Source organism: Dasypus novemcinctus, chromosome 9 (genome assembly GCF_030445035.2).
Source record: "Dasypus novemcinctus isolate mDasNov1 chromosome 9, mDasNov1.1.hap2, whole genome shotgun sequence".
NCBI classification, from domain to species: Eukaryota; Metazoa; Chordata; class Mammalia; order Cingulata; family Dasypodidae; genus Dasypus; species Dasypus novemcinctus.
In genome coordinates this window covers 118,193,389-118,209,300 of record NC_080681.1, presented here as the reverse complement: position 1 = coordinate 118,209,300, position 15,912 = coordinate 118,193,389, and the positions used below count along the sequence as shown (strand labels likewise).

The 15,912-nt window shown below is 62.0% G+C and overlaps 2 protein-coding genes across 2 annotated transcripts; one reads left to right on the top strand and one right to left on the bottom strand.

Moving 5' to 3' along the window:
* Positions 1-583: 583 nt before the first annotated feature.
* On the top strand, positions 584-2,641 carry SRARP (steroid receptor associated and regulated protein). The gene is made up of 2 exons (XM_004472157.3): positions 584-797; positions 1,834-2,641. The coding sequence occupies exons 1-2, from the start codon at positions 701-703 to the stop codon at positions 2,259-2,261; spliced, it is 525 nt and encodes a 174-aa protein (XP_004472214.1). The 5' UTR covers positions 584-700; the 3' UTR covers positions 2,262-2,641.
* A 3,383-nt stretch (positions 2,642-6,024) lies between these two features.
* Positions 6,025-12,317, bottom strand: HSPB7 (heat shock protein family B (small) member 7). The gene is made up of 3 exons (XM_004472156.4): positions 12,042-12,317; positions 11,418-11,551; positions 6,025-10,174 (listed from the first exon to the last, which is right to left on the bottom strand). The coding sequence occupies exons 1-3, from the start codon at positions 12,223-12,225 to the stop codon at positions 9,995-9,997; spliced, it is 498 nt and encodes a 165-aa protein (XP_004472213.1). The 5' UTR covers positions 12,226-12,317; the 3' UTR covers positions 6,025-9,994.
* Between the last annotated feature and the right edge of the window lie 3,595 nt (positions 12,318-15,912).

The window sequence follows — 15,912 nt, the reverse complement described above, 5'->3', positions numbered from 1 at the left end:
GCAGCCTGCACTGACCCCGGATGCCAGGCTTACACCGCCCGTCCGAGGGGGCAGGTTTATTTGTGGGTCACGGGGAGACGTGGCAGGCTGCGCCGGGGTGGCCCCCTCCCACACTTCCCACCTGGATCACATCTGCAAAGTTCCTCTGACCACGTACGGTAACATATTCACGTGGGAATTAGAGTGGGGACGTGTTGGGGGGTGGACACGGTTTAAAAAAATTTTTAATACATACTAATAAAGCATACAATCCACCCACAGTTATCTCTTCTTTATGGCCTATTGACTGTAGGGATACCAACTTTCCTTTAAAGTACATTTCTTTTTTCAGTAAAAGAAGTCGGTCGATTTAAAGCACAGGTTAAGTAAACAGCGTTCTTAACTAGGAAAAACCTGGTGAAGCAGCCAGAAAACGACTGAGGTTTGGGAAACCGAGGCCCGAAGGAGCGGGTCCCAGAGGCCAGTCTCAAGTCCGGAAGCAGCCAGGCCTGCCGGGCCTGACAACAACCCTGCTGTTGAAGAGATCAAAGCAATCCCCCAGCTGCCCCAGGCTAGTTCCTGTGGCTCCCGGTGGAATCCAACTCTGCAGATCCGGCAAATAGCAGAGGCCTGGCCCGGGCGGTGCTACATCCTGGACCCCCAGGCCCAGGGCAGCCACACCCCTCCTGCCAGAGCTGGGTCGGGACGAGGCGGTGGTGCCATGGCCCCCTCAGAGGACCCTGGCCGCTCTGAGCGGGGACACCGGAGAGCCAGCCCCCAAAGCCCAGGCCTGGAGATGGACGCAGATCCCGGCCCCGGTAAGAGGCGGCGGAGGGAGCGGCCGCCCAGCCCCGGCCGGCCGAGGGGCGCGGGGGAGACCGGGCAGGGGCTCGGGGGGCTAGCCAACCTCCCCGCATGGAATCTTCCTTCTGAGGCTGTGTCATGGTTAAGAGCATGCAGTTAGAAGAGAGGTGTGTATTGCCCGGGGAACTAGAAAAGTTAGCACAGCCTTTGGATTCAGACAGACCTGGATTCAAATCCTGCTCTGCCACTTGCTCCACAGGTAAATTGATTGGTTGGTTGATGGAGTTATCGATGGATTCTTGCACCTTCTGCTGGGCTCCGTGCTCGGTGGGGAGAGGTACAACAAGAGGACAGAGCAGGGGTCCCCTGGTCAGATGGGACAGGGTGCCGGTGACTCTCTCTGAAGCTGTGGACAAGATTGGGTGGGGAGGCAGCGGCAGCAGGGGGCTCCTTGGGGAACACTGACATGTGGACATGTGGGTGAGCTGAGCCTCAGTTTCCCCCTGTAAAAGGGAGGTCATCCTCTTGTTCGAGGATCCCACTACTCACAGCGTGGTGTCTGGGCCAGCAGCCTCAGCATGACCTGGGAGCCTGTTAGAAACGCAGATTCTCAGGCCTCACCCTGGACCCACCCCACCAGAATCTGCATTTTATTTATTCATTTAATTTATGTTTTGAGATACCGGGGCTGGGGATTGAACCTGGGACGGCATATGTGGGAAGCCAGTGCTCAACCACGGAGCCACGTCAGCTCCCAGGATCTGCATTTTGCTGAGACCCATAGGTGGTTCCCGCGCACAGAAAAGTTTGGGAAGCGCTGATGTAGGGGACTCAGCCCCTGGAAGGTGGGTGGCCAAGAAAGAGGGAATGCAGAATTTGAACTCAGGTCTCTCTACTGAAATCCGTGCTCTTAAGCCCCTGCTGTGTTCCCAGCTTCCCATACCAACCCACCCTCAGTTTAACTGAGTGTTGAATGAATGAGCGAATGAAAGAACGAACGGCTGAGTGAAGCCACGCGCGCCCGACCCTCGGTCCTTTCCTTCGTTGCAGGCGGGAAGCTGGTCTGCCGACAGAAGGCCGTGCCCCCCGCTCACCTCACTTTCGTTATCGACTGTGCCCGTGGGAAACAGATCCCCCTGGCAGCACCCCCAGCGCTGTGCCGAGCCGCCAGCCCCCGCCAAGGGCCTGTCACCCGCCCAATGAAGACCTACATCATGTTCTTCGGGGACAGCTGGGCCCAGCCGCCTCGGGAGGACCCCCCGGGCCAGGGATGCCTCGCCCAAGTCGGGCTCACCCCACCACCCCCCAGAGGCCCCGTGGCCCCGGCTTCCTTCCCGGACAGCCCGCTCTGCCCCCAGGAGCCCCCCAAAGCCAAGGGGGGCTCCGTGAAGCCTGTGCCCGTGAGGTCCTCAGCCTGGGGGACAGTCAAGGGCTCCCTCAAAGCCCTCTCCTCCTGTGTCTGTGGGCTTGCGGACTAGCTGGAGGGGCCGGCCAAGGGGGGGGGGGTTGGCGCTACGGAGGGGCTGTGCTTCCCAGGCCTGCGCCCTCGCAGCCGGCCGAGCTGAAGTGTTTCCTGCCTGGACCAAGAACGCTAGATCTGCTAGAGAACGTCTGAAACAACCACCAAGTGCACCCTCAAGGGGCCCCACTTCCTTCTTCCTCCCTGTCTTTGTTAGCCTTTCAGCAGAGGCAGGATAAGGCCCTAACATAAGAAAACAGATTCATTCATTCATACAACAAATTCTAATGTAGCACATGCCACTTGTCAGCTCCGGGAAGTGCTAAGGAATGTATGTTCTGGGAGATGGGGAGCAGTAAACAAATAACCAAATCAATAAAGAATTAATTTGAACAGTCATGAGTCCTGTGAAGGAAATGAAATGAGATGCAGGATGGAGCGTGATGGGGGCAAAGAGCTTTTCTGATAGAGTTGAAAGGCCTCTTGGAGAAGGCAAGAATTAAAGTAGGATCTGAGGATGAGAAGGAGCCACCCTGCAAAAGCCCACCCTCCCTGCCCAAGGACCACAGGACTGCTCTCTCAACCCGTGGCAGAACCCGAGGGGCTGGTCAGGACGCCCTGGCACAGCGGGCAGGGGCAGCGTGTGAGCCACCATCATCTTGGCTCAGATGCATCACCAGGAGGGTGCGGGCATAGGCTGGGGGACTCGATCACGTGGCGGGCAGGATGGAGGGGCTCAGCAGCCTGGCTACAGGACACTCCAGCCCAGGGGGCAGCCAGGTGGCAGCCAGAAGCGGGAACAACAGCCACCAGCTTCTCGGGTGGGTCGTGCCCCGAAATGGAATGGACTGTCCTATTTGAACCCAGGAAAATAAGAGAGACTTTTTAATGGAGCACGTACTGCATGCCAAGTTCATGCTGTCCCCTTGGGATACAAGAAGAAACCGAAAAGGAGCTGGCCCTGGCCTCAAAGGGCAAGCAGGTTACAGTGCAGGGGGTGGGGCCCCCGTAGTGGGAGTGAGTATGTGTGCAGTGGTGGGGTGCTGCAGCTCTGGGTGAAAAGCTAAATCAGGAGAGCGGATGTGGCTCAAGCAATTGGGTGCCCACCTGCCACATGGGAGGTCCCAGGTTTGATTCCCGGTGCCTCCTCAAGAAGACGAGCAGACGCCACAGGAAGATGCTGCAACCTGCAAGGTGCCGCAGCCAGCAGGGAGCGGAAGCGGCTCAAGCGGTTGGGCACTCACCTCCCACATAGGAGGTCCGGGTGTGGTTCCAGGTGCCTCCTAAAGAAGACAAACAACGAGCAGACAGATGAGGGCGCCATCTTGGTGCGGGGGTGGGGGAGGGATTAAAAATAAATAAATAAATTATCCCTTAAAAAACCAAGCATCAATCCATCTGACAAAGTGGGTCTCAAGGCTCCCAGAAAAAAGTTGCTGAATGTTCGTTTGCTTATTCACCTCTTTCACTCGGTTTCAATAAACACGGCTAACACAGATTGGCCATTTTCTCTGTACTGGGGAAGTGACGTCCTCACAGCACCAGAACAGGGAAGTGCTGTGTGTTTTTTTTTGTTTTGTTTTTTATTACAGAAGTTGTGAACTTACAAGGGAAGTGCTATTTTTGTACCCATTTGCCAGGTTAGAGAACTGAGACCCAGAGAGACTGAGAAAATCACTCAAGGTCCCCAGATGGGCACAGCAGGGATTAGACTCCAGGTGAACCTGGCACCCAAGATCCTGCTCCTAACTCCATGGTCGACAGCCTCTTATCCTGGCAGGGTCTCTTCTAGGCGGTGGGATCCAGACAGAACAGACTTAACCTTGTCTCAAGGCGACTGGGAAGGAAGACTATTGCCATAGCTTGTGAGAAGTGCTACAGAGAGCCTGACTCTTCTTCTCCACTCTGGGGAGAAGAGGTCAGGGAGGGCTTCCTGCAAGAAGTGACACCTAAGTTGAGTGAGCCATACCAAGGGTTAGGGTGGGGTACAGAATGTTTTAGGCAGAGGGGCCTCTCCTCCCACAGCTGAGAATCATTGGACTAGAAGAGCCCAAGGACATTGCAGTGATCGGAGTTTGAAAATCCTCATGAAAAAAAGGAAGGCCCGTGGTGGCACATCCAGTGTTTTACCAGCAGGTGTCACCCTATCCTCAGCCTGGAGGGCACTGGTCCAGGCCTGGGCTGGGGGGGGTTGGGGGACCGGCCAGGCCAGCAGTCCCGAGGGGCCCACATTTTCAAAAGTCAAGTTTTCAATCTAACCAGCATTCCTTTCTGAATAATGAGCGCAGGCACAGATCAAAGTGATGTCTCAGCATTTAGCTGTGGGGCCGGGCGCTTGTCACCTGCTCAGAAAAGCAAATTGTCACTGTTGTCACGATTACTGTGACCACGTTTTTATACGCGCCACCCATCACATCAGCTCATTTCGCCCCACTTCACAGACAGGGAAACTGAGGCACAAAGAGGTTAAGGGCAGCAGCTGGAAATTGACTGAGCCCCAAATCCAAAGCCCGGGCAGCGGAGCTCCTGGCCGCGAGCAGAGGGGCTGTCACTTGTCGAGGCAGTGAAGAAGGCCGACGAGCGGGCGTTTTCCCAGAACCCCGCTGGGACCGGGTGCCGCGCCGGGGGACTTGGTGACGGGGCGGGTGGAAATGGACAGAGTCGGGAGGGGCACACTGTGCTCGAGGGGCCTGGCGCTGGCGGTGGTGTCCCATCCCCTCCCGAAGCCATTAGGGGCCGAGCGGGCGCGGGCAGCCGGCGGGCTGGTTTGGGGCCTGAGGCCAAGCCTCAGAGGAGCTCCCTCGCGCCCCCGGCGGGGACTGAGGCCAGGCTGCCGGGCCGAGGCTCAAGCAGGTGGAAGGAAACGTGGACTAAGCACCAAGTATCACCGGGTATCTCCAGCGGCAGAGAAGTGGGGGAGACAGATTTTTCAGAGGAAAACGTGTTCCAGAAACCAAACGCTCCATGAAACTAGATGATGATGATGGGCGAACGTTTGCTATGAGCGCTTCCCCTGTGCCAAGTACGGGGCTAAGTCCTCGCAAAAGAAGAGCGCGTTTCGTTTTCACCATAACCCTGCGAGGCTCTATCCCCATTTTTACAGTTGTGGAAACTGAGGCTTAAGGCAGTGAAATGACTGGCCCAAGGTCACGCAGCTAGTGTCAGGGCCAGGACTGAGACATAGGTAGTCTGACCTCAGAGCTTTTACCCACTGGCTATGCTATAGGGACTCACTGAGTATCTAGGGAGTGAATGAATCCATGAATGAGTGAATGGAAGAGTGAGTGAAAGTGAATGAATGAAGTGTTTCTAGGGTGGCAGCCATACTCAACTCAGGACTGTTCCTAGTGCCTTAAAGTGCCTGGCACACTGTAGGCGGTCAAGAAATGTGTGAGAGGGCGGGAAGGAAGAAAGGCAGGGAGGGGGGTAGGAGGGAAAGAAGGGAGGGAGGGAAATTGCAATTTGCCCTCCCCTCCGGCCGGCTGCCCTGGCTTTGTACCCTTCAGGGAGGCACCCCAAGGCCCCCCACCTAGCCCAGTACCCCTGGAAGGCCGCCCGGTCCCTGGGGGCCTCAGGGCATGGCCTCTGCTGGCCCCGCCCGCCCTGGCAGGCCCAGCTGTGCCAACCGTAAACAGCGCCCCCAGCTCGGCGCAGGCTCCCGCCCAGGGCACCTGTCCAGCGGCCTCAGCTCGCTGCCTGTCCCCAGGACCCTTTCCTGTGGGGAGGGCAGAGCAAGCGGTGGTGCAAACTTGGCCTTCCTTGTCCAGAAAACAAAACAATACTTTTAACAACAGCTTAGCATTTATTGAGTTTATACAAAAACACCGGCTCCCTGCTCCTCCCAGCAGCTGTGAGGGTGGTTTCCATCATTGCTTAGAGGTCGGAAAATTTTGCCTTCCAGAGGTTTCCCTACGCCACCCTCACCCCTGGGGCCCAGACAGAATCTTCTGAGAGGCAGGGAAACCTTGCAGCTCTGCCCTCACCTGCTTTTCTGAAAGGACACCCCAGGTCCAGGGGCAGTTGCTCTGCTTCTCCAGCCCAAGTTTCAATCTCCACGGGGCCAGGAGCTGGGGGGCCAGAATCCAAATCTAAATGAAAGAACAGTAGCCAACCCCGGCTAGGTGTTTGCAGTGCAGGACGCCTCCATGCCTTAACAAACTGGATGCACAAAACACCTGTAGCAGGGAGCACCTATGAGCATCATTGTATAGATGGAGCAACCGAGGCACAGAGAGGTTAAGTTACTTGCTCAGGATCACACAGCTCAGAAGTGGCATAGCTGAGATTTGAGCTCTGGCGGTCTGGCTCCAGAGTCTGTAGCTTACCCTCCACTCTTCACTGAGGTTTGTTCACTTGTTTTTTTTTTTTTTAATCCCACAAACATTTCCTTAACTCCTGTCCCAGGGCAGGTTGGGAGCAAGAGGAGCAGAATAAGTCACCTTCGAGCATGCAGCCCTGAGCGCGGCAGACGTGGTAACTGTGTGAGCAGAGGGGGAAGCCCGGCCTTATGGCCCGGGGCGGGAGGGCGGTGGCTTAGGGCCCTGGGAGAAGGCATGGGGTGGGTGCTGGAGGGCTGGGCTCTTCATCCCACCTTGGCTGTGACCCTCAGCAAGACCTTACCCCCTCTGCACCTGCGCCTCCCCAGCCTACCGGCAAGAGTTTGGACTGACTTCCAGGATCCCAACGATAAGGTAGAGGTCCCGTTTCCGGGGGGGGGGTCTTTGCGCTCTGTCTGTGGCTCAGCTGTCTGTGGCTCAGCCTGCAGCCCTGGAGGGCTTCCTGGAGGAGGAGGCCTCTGGGCTGGCAGGCTCCTCAGTCCCCTCTGCCCCTCAGAGTCTCCGGCCCCACTGCTCTCCCGCGTGCCTCCAGCCCTTGAGGGCTGCATCTCTCCCACCTCCCTGTCTCATGCCCAGAACCACCCCAAAAGTTACAAGACGTGGGATGCCCCTTTCCCTGTGGGGGCTGCCAGAGGCCCGAGGGTCCCAGAGCAGGGTGGTGGTAGAGGGCAGAAGGGAGCCCCCAGGGCCAGCCGGGTGCTCGGGGGAGCCTGAACTGGGCTCCGCTAGTGAGGCCTGGGCTGTCAAGTGCAGACCCCGATTCAAACCCCAGCTGGGCCACCTTCAAGCTGGGTTACCTTGGACCAGTTTCTTGACCTCTCTGACCCTCCATTCAACAATATTGTTACAATAATACTATCACCTGCTTTGAGGGACTGATTGTTGTGGGCACGAACGGTGGGCCTGGCAGACACTGGGCGCTCAGAGGATAGACGGCTATAATTACTCCGCCTGGATGGGGAACGGGGTGCAGGGGCTGCAGCCAGGGCTATATTTAGCCTGGAAAGGGGTGGGGGTAGGGGGCCGCCAGGAGACAAAACGCGGGCACCAGCCCAGGAGCCCAGAGGGCAGAGCCCATCAAAGCCGCTCCTGCCCTCCCCGCCCGCGGGGTCACCTTGGCTGGGATGGCGGCCAAGGGCGCTCTCCTCAGACCGGACATGGCCAGTCCCCGGCTGGCGCTCGGCCCTGAGCGCAGTCCCACGCCCCTCCGATCTGGGGGGGGGGGCAGTTAGCCCTACAGGCCCACGGGCAGCGCCCCAGCACTGAGGGAGGGGCTCCACCGGGACCAGGCGCCAAGGTGAGCCTGACCCCAGGCCAGGGACCCGAGGGGGGGGGAAGCTGGTCCAGCCCGTTCCCCCCCCACCCCGCTGAGCAGATGAGTGTCCGCTGCAAATAGCCCAGTGGAATCAGTGAGTCATAGAGGCTGGAAATACCGAGCCCCCTCTCCTCCCCTCCTCAGTCCGGCAGCCAAACCGGCACCGGCACCCTGGAGTGCCTGGCCTCTGAATTCGGAGGTGCCCGGGCGCTCCCTGAACCAGCCAGCCCCCCCCCCCAAGCCAGATTCCAGCCAGGTTCCTGCCAGCTCTGCCCCTGGGGCTGTGTGACCCCAGGCCAGCCACTCAGCCTCTCTGGGCTTCTGACACCCCTTCCCCCATTGGGCACGTGATAGTCTCCAAGAGGGCAGAGGACCCTGGGCCACCTGGACTTCCTTGTGACCCGGCGCCTGGGACAGTTCTGGCACATATTAGCGGGTGATGACTATTTCTTGAATGGGAGAATGAATGAATGATAAGAGAAGGGACAGGCCGCTGGAAGGGAAGGCACTGCAAGGCTTTCCTACTGACAGTCATGGGGTTTCTGCCCGGGTAGGACCCCCACGTTTCTGTGAGGCCTTGAGCTGCCACCACTGCCCCCAAATCGGAGGCTGCCACCCCACCCTGGAGAGGTGTCCCTCTCGTCCAGCCCCTCCCCTGGCGTGAGGACCTCAGGCAGGGGATCTGCAGAAGTCTGGGCTTCTGTCCTTTATTGGGTGTACAGGGTACAGCACCAGGCCCCTCCCACCCTCCCCCAAGGGCCCCGGCATGGCATAGGTGACAGCACCCTCAGAGGACCCTGATTGTAGAGGCACCTCCTGGCCCCGAGCCCCCGCCTCTGTAGGTGGGAACCCCTGGCCAAGGCTGATGGGCGCTCCCCTCCCCGGACCAGCAACGTGGGCAGGTTTTTCCTGGGACCCTGAGCCCCAGCAGGAATATGTGGGGGGCAGAGCAGACAACGAGGGGAGATGGAGTTGAGAGGAGCCGGCCCTCCGTGAGAGAGCGGGCACACGACTCAGTTTCCCACTGTAAAATGGAGATTGTAAATCTGATGATAGAATGCCCTGAATTGGGCCCCAGCCTCTGAGACCTCTGAGAATGCTTAGAGATTGAGGCACAGTGGTAGGTGGTGAGTGCGTGTGTGTGTGTGTGTGTTATACACACACCAAGTCTAAGCAGTCAGAGGGTAAGGAGGGGAGAGGATGGGGGAGGTGATTGGCCGGAGGGAAAGGTTGGCAAGAAGCGGGGCGCAGCCTTGGGGATGCAAAGCCCCGTTTGTGTGTGTGTGTCCCCCATCTGCTGAGTGACCCTGTCTGCACTGGAGGCAGCCCCAGGCGCCCCGGGCGAAAGGGTGGGAGGGAGAGGGGCCAGCCCCACCCCTCGCCCCCACCTGGCATGGAGCCCCAGCAGGTAGCCAAGCGCGGGAGGTACACGTGCGGTTTATCACGAACCAGCCGCGGTGGAAAAACCCCATCGCTGTACAGACACGGGGTGGCCCTGCGCTGGCACAGCTGGCCGGGTACGGGACAGCCGCAGGGGCTGGGGACACCAGGCCAGGCCGGCAGCCGGCCAGCTGGCTGGGGGTGGGAGCGCGGCCGAGGGGAGGGCCGCCTTCCCCGCTGTCTCCTCCCGGCCCCCCGTGCCCTTGGGCAGTGCCCTGGGGCTGGGCACCCGTGTCTGGGATCTTCCCCCTCTGCCCCAAGCCTTCCCATGGGCCGGGGGGGGGGGGGGCCCGGGTCTCCCCGCTGCTCCCTGCACACTCCACACATCCAAGGAGTTGTCTGTCTGTCTGTCCTGCAGATTATTTGCCAGAGGTCCTGCCTGACCCAGTCCCCCTTCCCCCAGGGGGCTTCTCGGGGACCCCCCTCTCCCCACCGACCCCTCTCTTGGGGAGCAGTGAGAGGCCACATCTGGGACCTCGGGGGCCGCGGTGAGGGAAGGAGATCCCAGGCCGGCCCGGGGCAGGCCCGTGCTTTGGGGGTGACCCACCTGGGGTCTGGGGGGGGGGTCCTGGAACCGGGGCTGAGGAGCCCTGGGGATGTGACGAGGGTTCGGGAAAGTTGCTCTGGCAGCCAGAGTGGGGGGCCGGGCAGGGGGCGCCCTCAGATCTTGATCTCGGTCCGGAAGGTCTGCTGGACGTGCTCTGGGTGCGGATGGCGCCGCGCCCGGATGGTGAGGCTGCCGTCCTCCCTCAGCGCCGAGGTCACCGACGTGGGGTCCACGTCCTCCGGCAGCTGGCACTTGTGAGCGAAGGTGTTCACGACCGTGCCGTCGGCTGCCAGCTGGGGAAAGGGGTGCGCGTCAGGGCGCCGCCCCCACCCCGACGTGCTCCTGTCAAACCTCGGCTCCCTGCCGGGGCGGGGGGCCCTTCTCTCCAGCCTAAGCCCAGCCAGACCCTCACCGCCAAGGGCCTTTGCTCCCCGTGGAGGGGCTGGCCAGGCCGGTGATAGCCAAGGCCAAGGGCGCTGCCAGGACAGGCGCCGAGGGGCTTAGATGAGCCCAGCAGGTCCCAGGAGGTAGAGCGGGGCTTGGGGAGGGTGAGAGGACTTGAGCGTCAGTGGCTCAGAGCCTGCGGCCCCTGGGCAGAGCAGAAGGTGGCACAGAGGAGAGCCGGGCCCCCCACCCCCCCAGCACTTGGCGTGTCCCCTCGCCATGGGCTGGGCCAGGGCCAGCGGCCCCTCCCCCCCGGCTCGGCCGGCACACAGTGTCCAGAGGCCCCGGGCGGCTGAGTCACCGGTGGGGCAGCAGAGCGGGCACGTGCCGTCCCCTGGACCCACGGGGCTGCCTTCCCCGCCAGGGGTGCCCGGGAGTCCAGCTGCCTGTGCCCACCCCTCAGGCCCCGGGGGTGCTGGAGGAGGCCTGGGGCCCACCCTCTCCTCGGGCGAGGCAGCCCTGGCTCTGCTCCCTCGGGCCGCCACCCTGTCCAGGCCTGGCCACACCCTCCCACTGGAGGCGGCCCAGGTGCCTCCCGGGAGCTCAGACGCAGAGACTCCAGTGACCCAGTGACCCAGCGCCCGCGGAGGGGGCGGGGGGCTCGGCACCCGCGTGCCCCTGGGCCTCTGCCCGGCTTTGGGCCCGATGTGAGGGTCCTAGGATGGGGGCTGGGCCTCTGGCTCTGAGAGGGAGGAGGGCTTGGAGGCGTGTCATGGGGGGGACCCTCCAGCCGCTGCCCACTGGCCTGCCCGTGTCCCCCCTGGTCACCAGCACCCCCACCCCCCCACATACCCCAGGAGCCCCTCTGCCCACATCCCTCCATCCCGCTCCCCCCAACCCCCTGCAGCTCCCACTGCTGTTTTTGGTTCCTGCGGGGCAGGGGTACAACAAAGAATTTGGGAACCTTGGGACAGAGAGACGCAGGGAGCGGGGGTGCCCCAGAGCGCCTGAGCTGGAGGGTGCCGGTAACATACAATTTGTGTGGGGGTGCTGGCTGGAGTAGTGCGGGATCCCGGCCAGAGGCTGCGGTCCCAGGATGGGCCATGGGGGCGGGCTGGCCCAGGCGGGGGACGCCGGGCTGGGGGGCCTCACCTTCTCCGCGCGCACCTCGATGTGGTTGTTGGAGGTGGTGACGATGATGTCCTCGGGTGAGAAGTCACTGACGTCCACTGCGAACTCGTAGGCGTCCCCGAGGGTCTTGATGTTGCCCGGCCCCCCGGGGCGGGCTGTGGGGAGGGCGGCCGTGAGCTCGGCCCGGGCAGCTGGCTCTTGCACCCTGGACTCCGGTTCCTTGTGTCCGGGAGGGGTCGCTCCCCCAGGCCTGGCTCCCCCGCCCAGCAGCTGCCCCATAAAGCACTCCGTCCCCTGTCCCTCCCTTTTCCGTGGGAGAGGAGGGGCCCCCCAACACAGGGTGGGGGGGGTGAGTATGTATGGGACCCTCGGTCTGCAGCAATCCCAGGCCGTCCCACCCCGTCGCCCTGGAGCACAGTCTGGCTGTTGGAGCTACATCGGCCCCCTCTGGGCCACAGCTGTCCCTTGGAGGCCCACCTGTTCTCACGGCCACATCTGGACCAGCCTGTCCTGGCGGCCACAGGTGGCCTCAGGCTGGGCAGCACCTGCTCCCGGCAGATCGGCGGCCACGGCGGCAGCCAGGGGTGCCCTGGCACGGTTGCCCCCACCTGTGCCTCTGCCCGCCCCCAGAGCCCCAGCACTTGCCTGGGAAGGCCAGGGGGTCCGAGTGGGGCCGCATGAAGCTGCCAAAGTCCTCGGCAAACATGCTCAGGGACTTCTCCATGGGCGGGTCCTGGGCTGGGAGGGCTCGGGAGGCCGAGGAGGAGGCCGAGGAGGAGGAATGGAAGCTTCTCTCCGCTCTGAAGGTGGAGGAGGTCCTGTGGCTCATCCACAGGCAGGCAGCCGGGCCCCGGCCAGCGGGCAGGGGGTGCACGGCAGCGGGTGTGGGTGTCTGGCCTCTAGGGGCGCGTGCCGGGGCCTGACGACCGGCGCTTTATAAGGCCCGACTGTCTCTGGGCGCCCGTCCAGCCCCTTGTCTACGAGCTAAATTTAGGCCTCCCCGTGGCCCGGAGGGGGCTGGAAATCTTCTCCGCGGAGACGGCCCGCTGACAGTCCAGTGCCGCAGGCCCGCGGGCGCTGAGCTCACCCCCGGCATTCCAGGCTGATAACTCCAGCTCGAGGGGCCGCTGCGCCCCCGGGTGAGGAGGGCAGGCTGAATTCTGTCCCCTTGCCACTCAGGCTCCCAGGGCCGGTCCCAGGACCTCGTGCTGTGTTTGGAAGGGGCCGGCGGCCTCTTGGGTCTTCAGTCTCGCCCATCGGGCTTGGGGCTCTCAAAGATCTGTGTCCCCCCCTTCAGACTAGTTCCCCGAGAGCTGTGCCTCCCCCATCAGATTATAAACTCCCCGAGGACCGGGTTTTCTCTATTTCCGTCCCCTCTCCCCCACAGTTCCAGACCTTCTAGGGGAGATCCCGGGTGGTGGGTGATGAGGGCACAGGGACCCCCCCCAGCCGGTGGAGGACCCTCACCTGCTGAGCCCCTGTGGGAAGTGGGGGGCTCCTTCCCTCAGGGCAGATGGTGCCCACCTCTTAGGAGAGCCAGAGACGGCCCTGGAGGGAGTTAGGGACCTAGAATGTGCAGCTGTCCCCGCCAGCTCCCACGGGGACCGGATTCCACGCTTGCCCCCCCACACACACACACTTGGAACATTTAGGGGTCCGGAGAGGAGAAGGGGGGCAGCTTGAGGCAGGGCTGGGGCTGGGCCTGGGGAGTTTGTGATGGTCCTTAAAGCTCAGGAGGTTTTGTGGCCAGCACGGAGGAGACGCCCAGGCTGCGGCAGGGGGGCTGCAGTTCCAGGTGGAGGAGCATTCCAGGGAGAGGCGGGAGATTCCAGCCCTGGCTTCCGGGGCGCCTCCTGGGCACCAGCTCCTGGGCATGTGCTTTACCAGCGGGGCCCCGTCTGACACCCACAGTGAGAAGGAGGAGGCTTGTTCCCATTTTTTTAGACGGGGAAGCAGAGCTTTGCAGAAAGGGAGCAGCAGAGCGGGGATTCGAACCCGGGTGCATCGGCTCCAAAGTGCTCCAGAGGCAGGATGACTTGAACTTAGGTCAGTGGAGACCCTGAGAAGCCCCCTCTGCCCACCCACCAGCTCAGCGGAGCCAGGACTGAAATCGTGCTAGCCCAGAGGGCGGAAGGCCCTTCTAGAAGCCGGGCGGGTCTCTGTGGTGGCCCAGGCTGTAGCACGGGGTCTCTCACCGTCCTCTCCCAATCCTGCCCTTCCCTCCCAGATGGGCTTAAGCCCCTTCTCCTCCACGAAGGCCTCTCTGATTACACCGGTCCTCCTCCTCCGTGGAGGCCTCCCTGATTGCGCCATCCACGCAGGGGGCCCTGCCTGGATGCCCACAGCACTGACTGTTGTTGCCACTTCCAGCACCTGGCACAGTGACATGGCCTTCCAGCATGCTCTGAATTCTCCGACCGTGTCCTCTCTGCCCCTTTCTACTGGAAGGATCCCTGGGACAGGAGTCTGTCTGTCCCCTCATCGACTGGGGTTCTCTGAACATGGTGATTGTTCCTCTTTGGCTCCCACAGAGCCCAATCTGGGGCTTCATTTTTGGGGGGTCCACTACAGGGGTAACTATTGGGGCTGGTGGTCCCTGAGGTGGGGCTGGGGCACAGGGTGAGCTGGGGGCCAGGGCGGGGGCAGGAGGGCTCCGTGGCCCCCCGGAGATGCTCCTGCTCATCCCACGTCGTCCACCCTGGCCGAGATCGGGCTGCCGGGCAGTTCCCAGCGCTGGGACCTGTCACAAAGAGGGTGGGGGGTGGGGGGCCCAGAGGCCAGCCGCCTGCCAGGGACACGGGAGCCAGCGGCTAAATGCAGACACTCCGTCATGGTGCGAGTCCTGAGTCACTGCTGCTGGACGCCACGTCCCGTCACCCACCTGCCCACCGCCCCTCCTCCCCTTCCCCCCAGCCCCGAGGCTTCTCCCACACGGGCGTGGGATTCACTGGGCTCATTGGCAAGGATGGCCCTCGGAAGGTCATCAAGGCCATTCCCCTGTCTCCGGGCACGCCTCCCCTTTCAGATCACAGGAAATTAGCGATCATCCAATTCTGGGAGCTCCAAACCTGTTGGGGCAGACCACTTGCTGGGGAAAGCTTTTAACAGACTCTTCCCCCTGCACCCTGGGATTCGGATTTAGGGGTCTTGGAAAGGGACCAGGAGTCCGATTCCATCAGCTCCCCACACAGTCAGCCCACGGGCCAGTGTTGGGAAACCTTCATCATTCAGCAGATAGTTAGCCAACACTACTGCATGCCAGGCTCTGTTCTAGCTCTGGGGGACTTGGTGATGCAGGAGGCAGAGACAGGCCTCTGCCTCACAGAGCTCTCAGGGTCTCATTGGACTGAAGAGGAAACTGAGGGTCCAAGTGGGGAGGTAACAGGGGTAGCAGAGCTTCTCTGGCTTGGAGCCTGTGCGTACCCTATCTTATCTTTCCTGCCAGGGACTGGATGCAGAAGAGCGAGAGACTGGCGGGGAAACCAGCTCTGGGATGGCTGGCCGTGGGCACTGCGCCCCGCCCCTTGCCCGTTTCCGGGTATGGGTGCAGACGTGTGGTGCGGGCTGGCTGGCTGTGGACCAGCTGTGGACCCGGGGTCAGTGGCTGCCTGAGGCCAACGGCTGAGGTCTGGGATGTGAAGAGGGCACGGCCCACAGCTCAGGGGGACCGGGCTGAGAGCGGGGCCAGACCCGCGCGGGCCGCGAGCCCCCACCCCATTCCCTGCAGCACACTCACTCCTAGTTGGAGTGGATGGCCCGGCACCCAGGGGCAGGGGGCGCTCAGGGTCCCGGGATTTTAGCATGTCACTGAAGGGCAGTCCTAACTGTCGGAAGGGGGTGGCTGGGAGCGGGGGGCAGTAGTGGGGGCCCACTGCCACCTTGAGTGAGGAGGCCACGGGGGCTGGAAGAGCGCCCGCCAGGGGGAGAGCCTCACGGTCTAGGTCTGCTGTGTGATCTTAGGTGAGTGAGCGCCTTTCTCTGATCTTTCCATTTATCACCTGGAAAATGGTGGCGTGACCCCTGCCTCACAGGGGTGTCGGGAGGATAAACTGAGTCGCAGCTGGAAGCTCCTGGCACACAGCTGGCATGGGGCTTGTTCTTGCGCGTGTCCCCTGACACCCGGGCTCCTGCCTTCTGTAGTGGTGGGACAAAGCCTGGGGCGTTTACCCAAAGCCCCAGCCAGAGCTGCTGCCCAAGCGCCTCACGAGGCCCAGGAGGGTTCTGGGAGCTCCGTTCCCTGCCTTGCTGCAGCCGGAGGGTCTCCTTGCCATCCTTGAACATGACAACGTGGCGCGCAGTGCGCAGGCTTTGGAGCCGGGCAGGCCTGGCGGGGGGGGGGGGCTCCGGCTCCGTCCCTCTGGGACTGCTATGACCTTGGCCAAGGTTGCCTCCTGGGGACTCCGTTTCTTTAAAATGGGATAAATGCTGCCCACTCCCTCGGGCTTCCCTGAGCATTCCTGGTAATTCTGGGGAGGCTCGAGCGCAGTGCCTGCCACCCCGCAAGGGCGCCCTCACG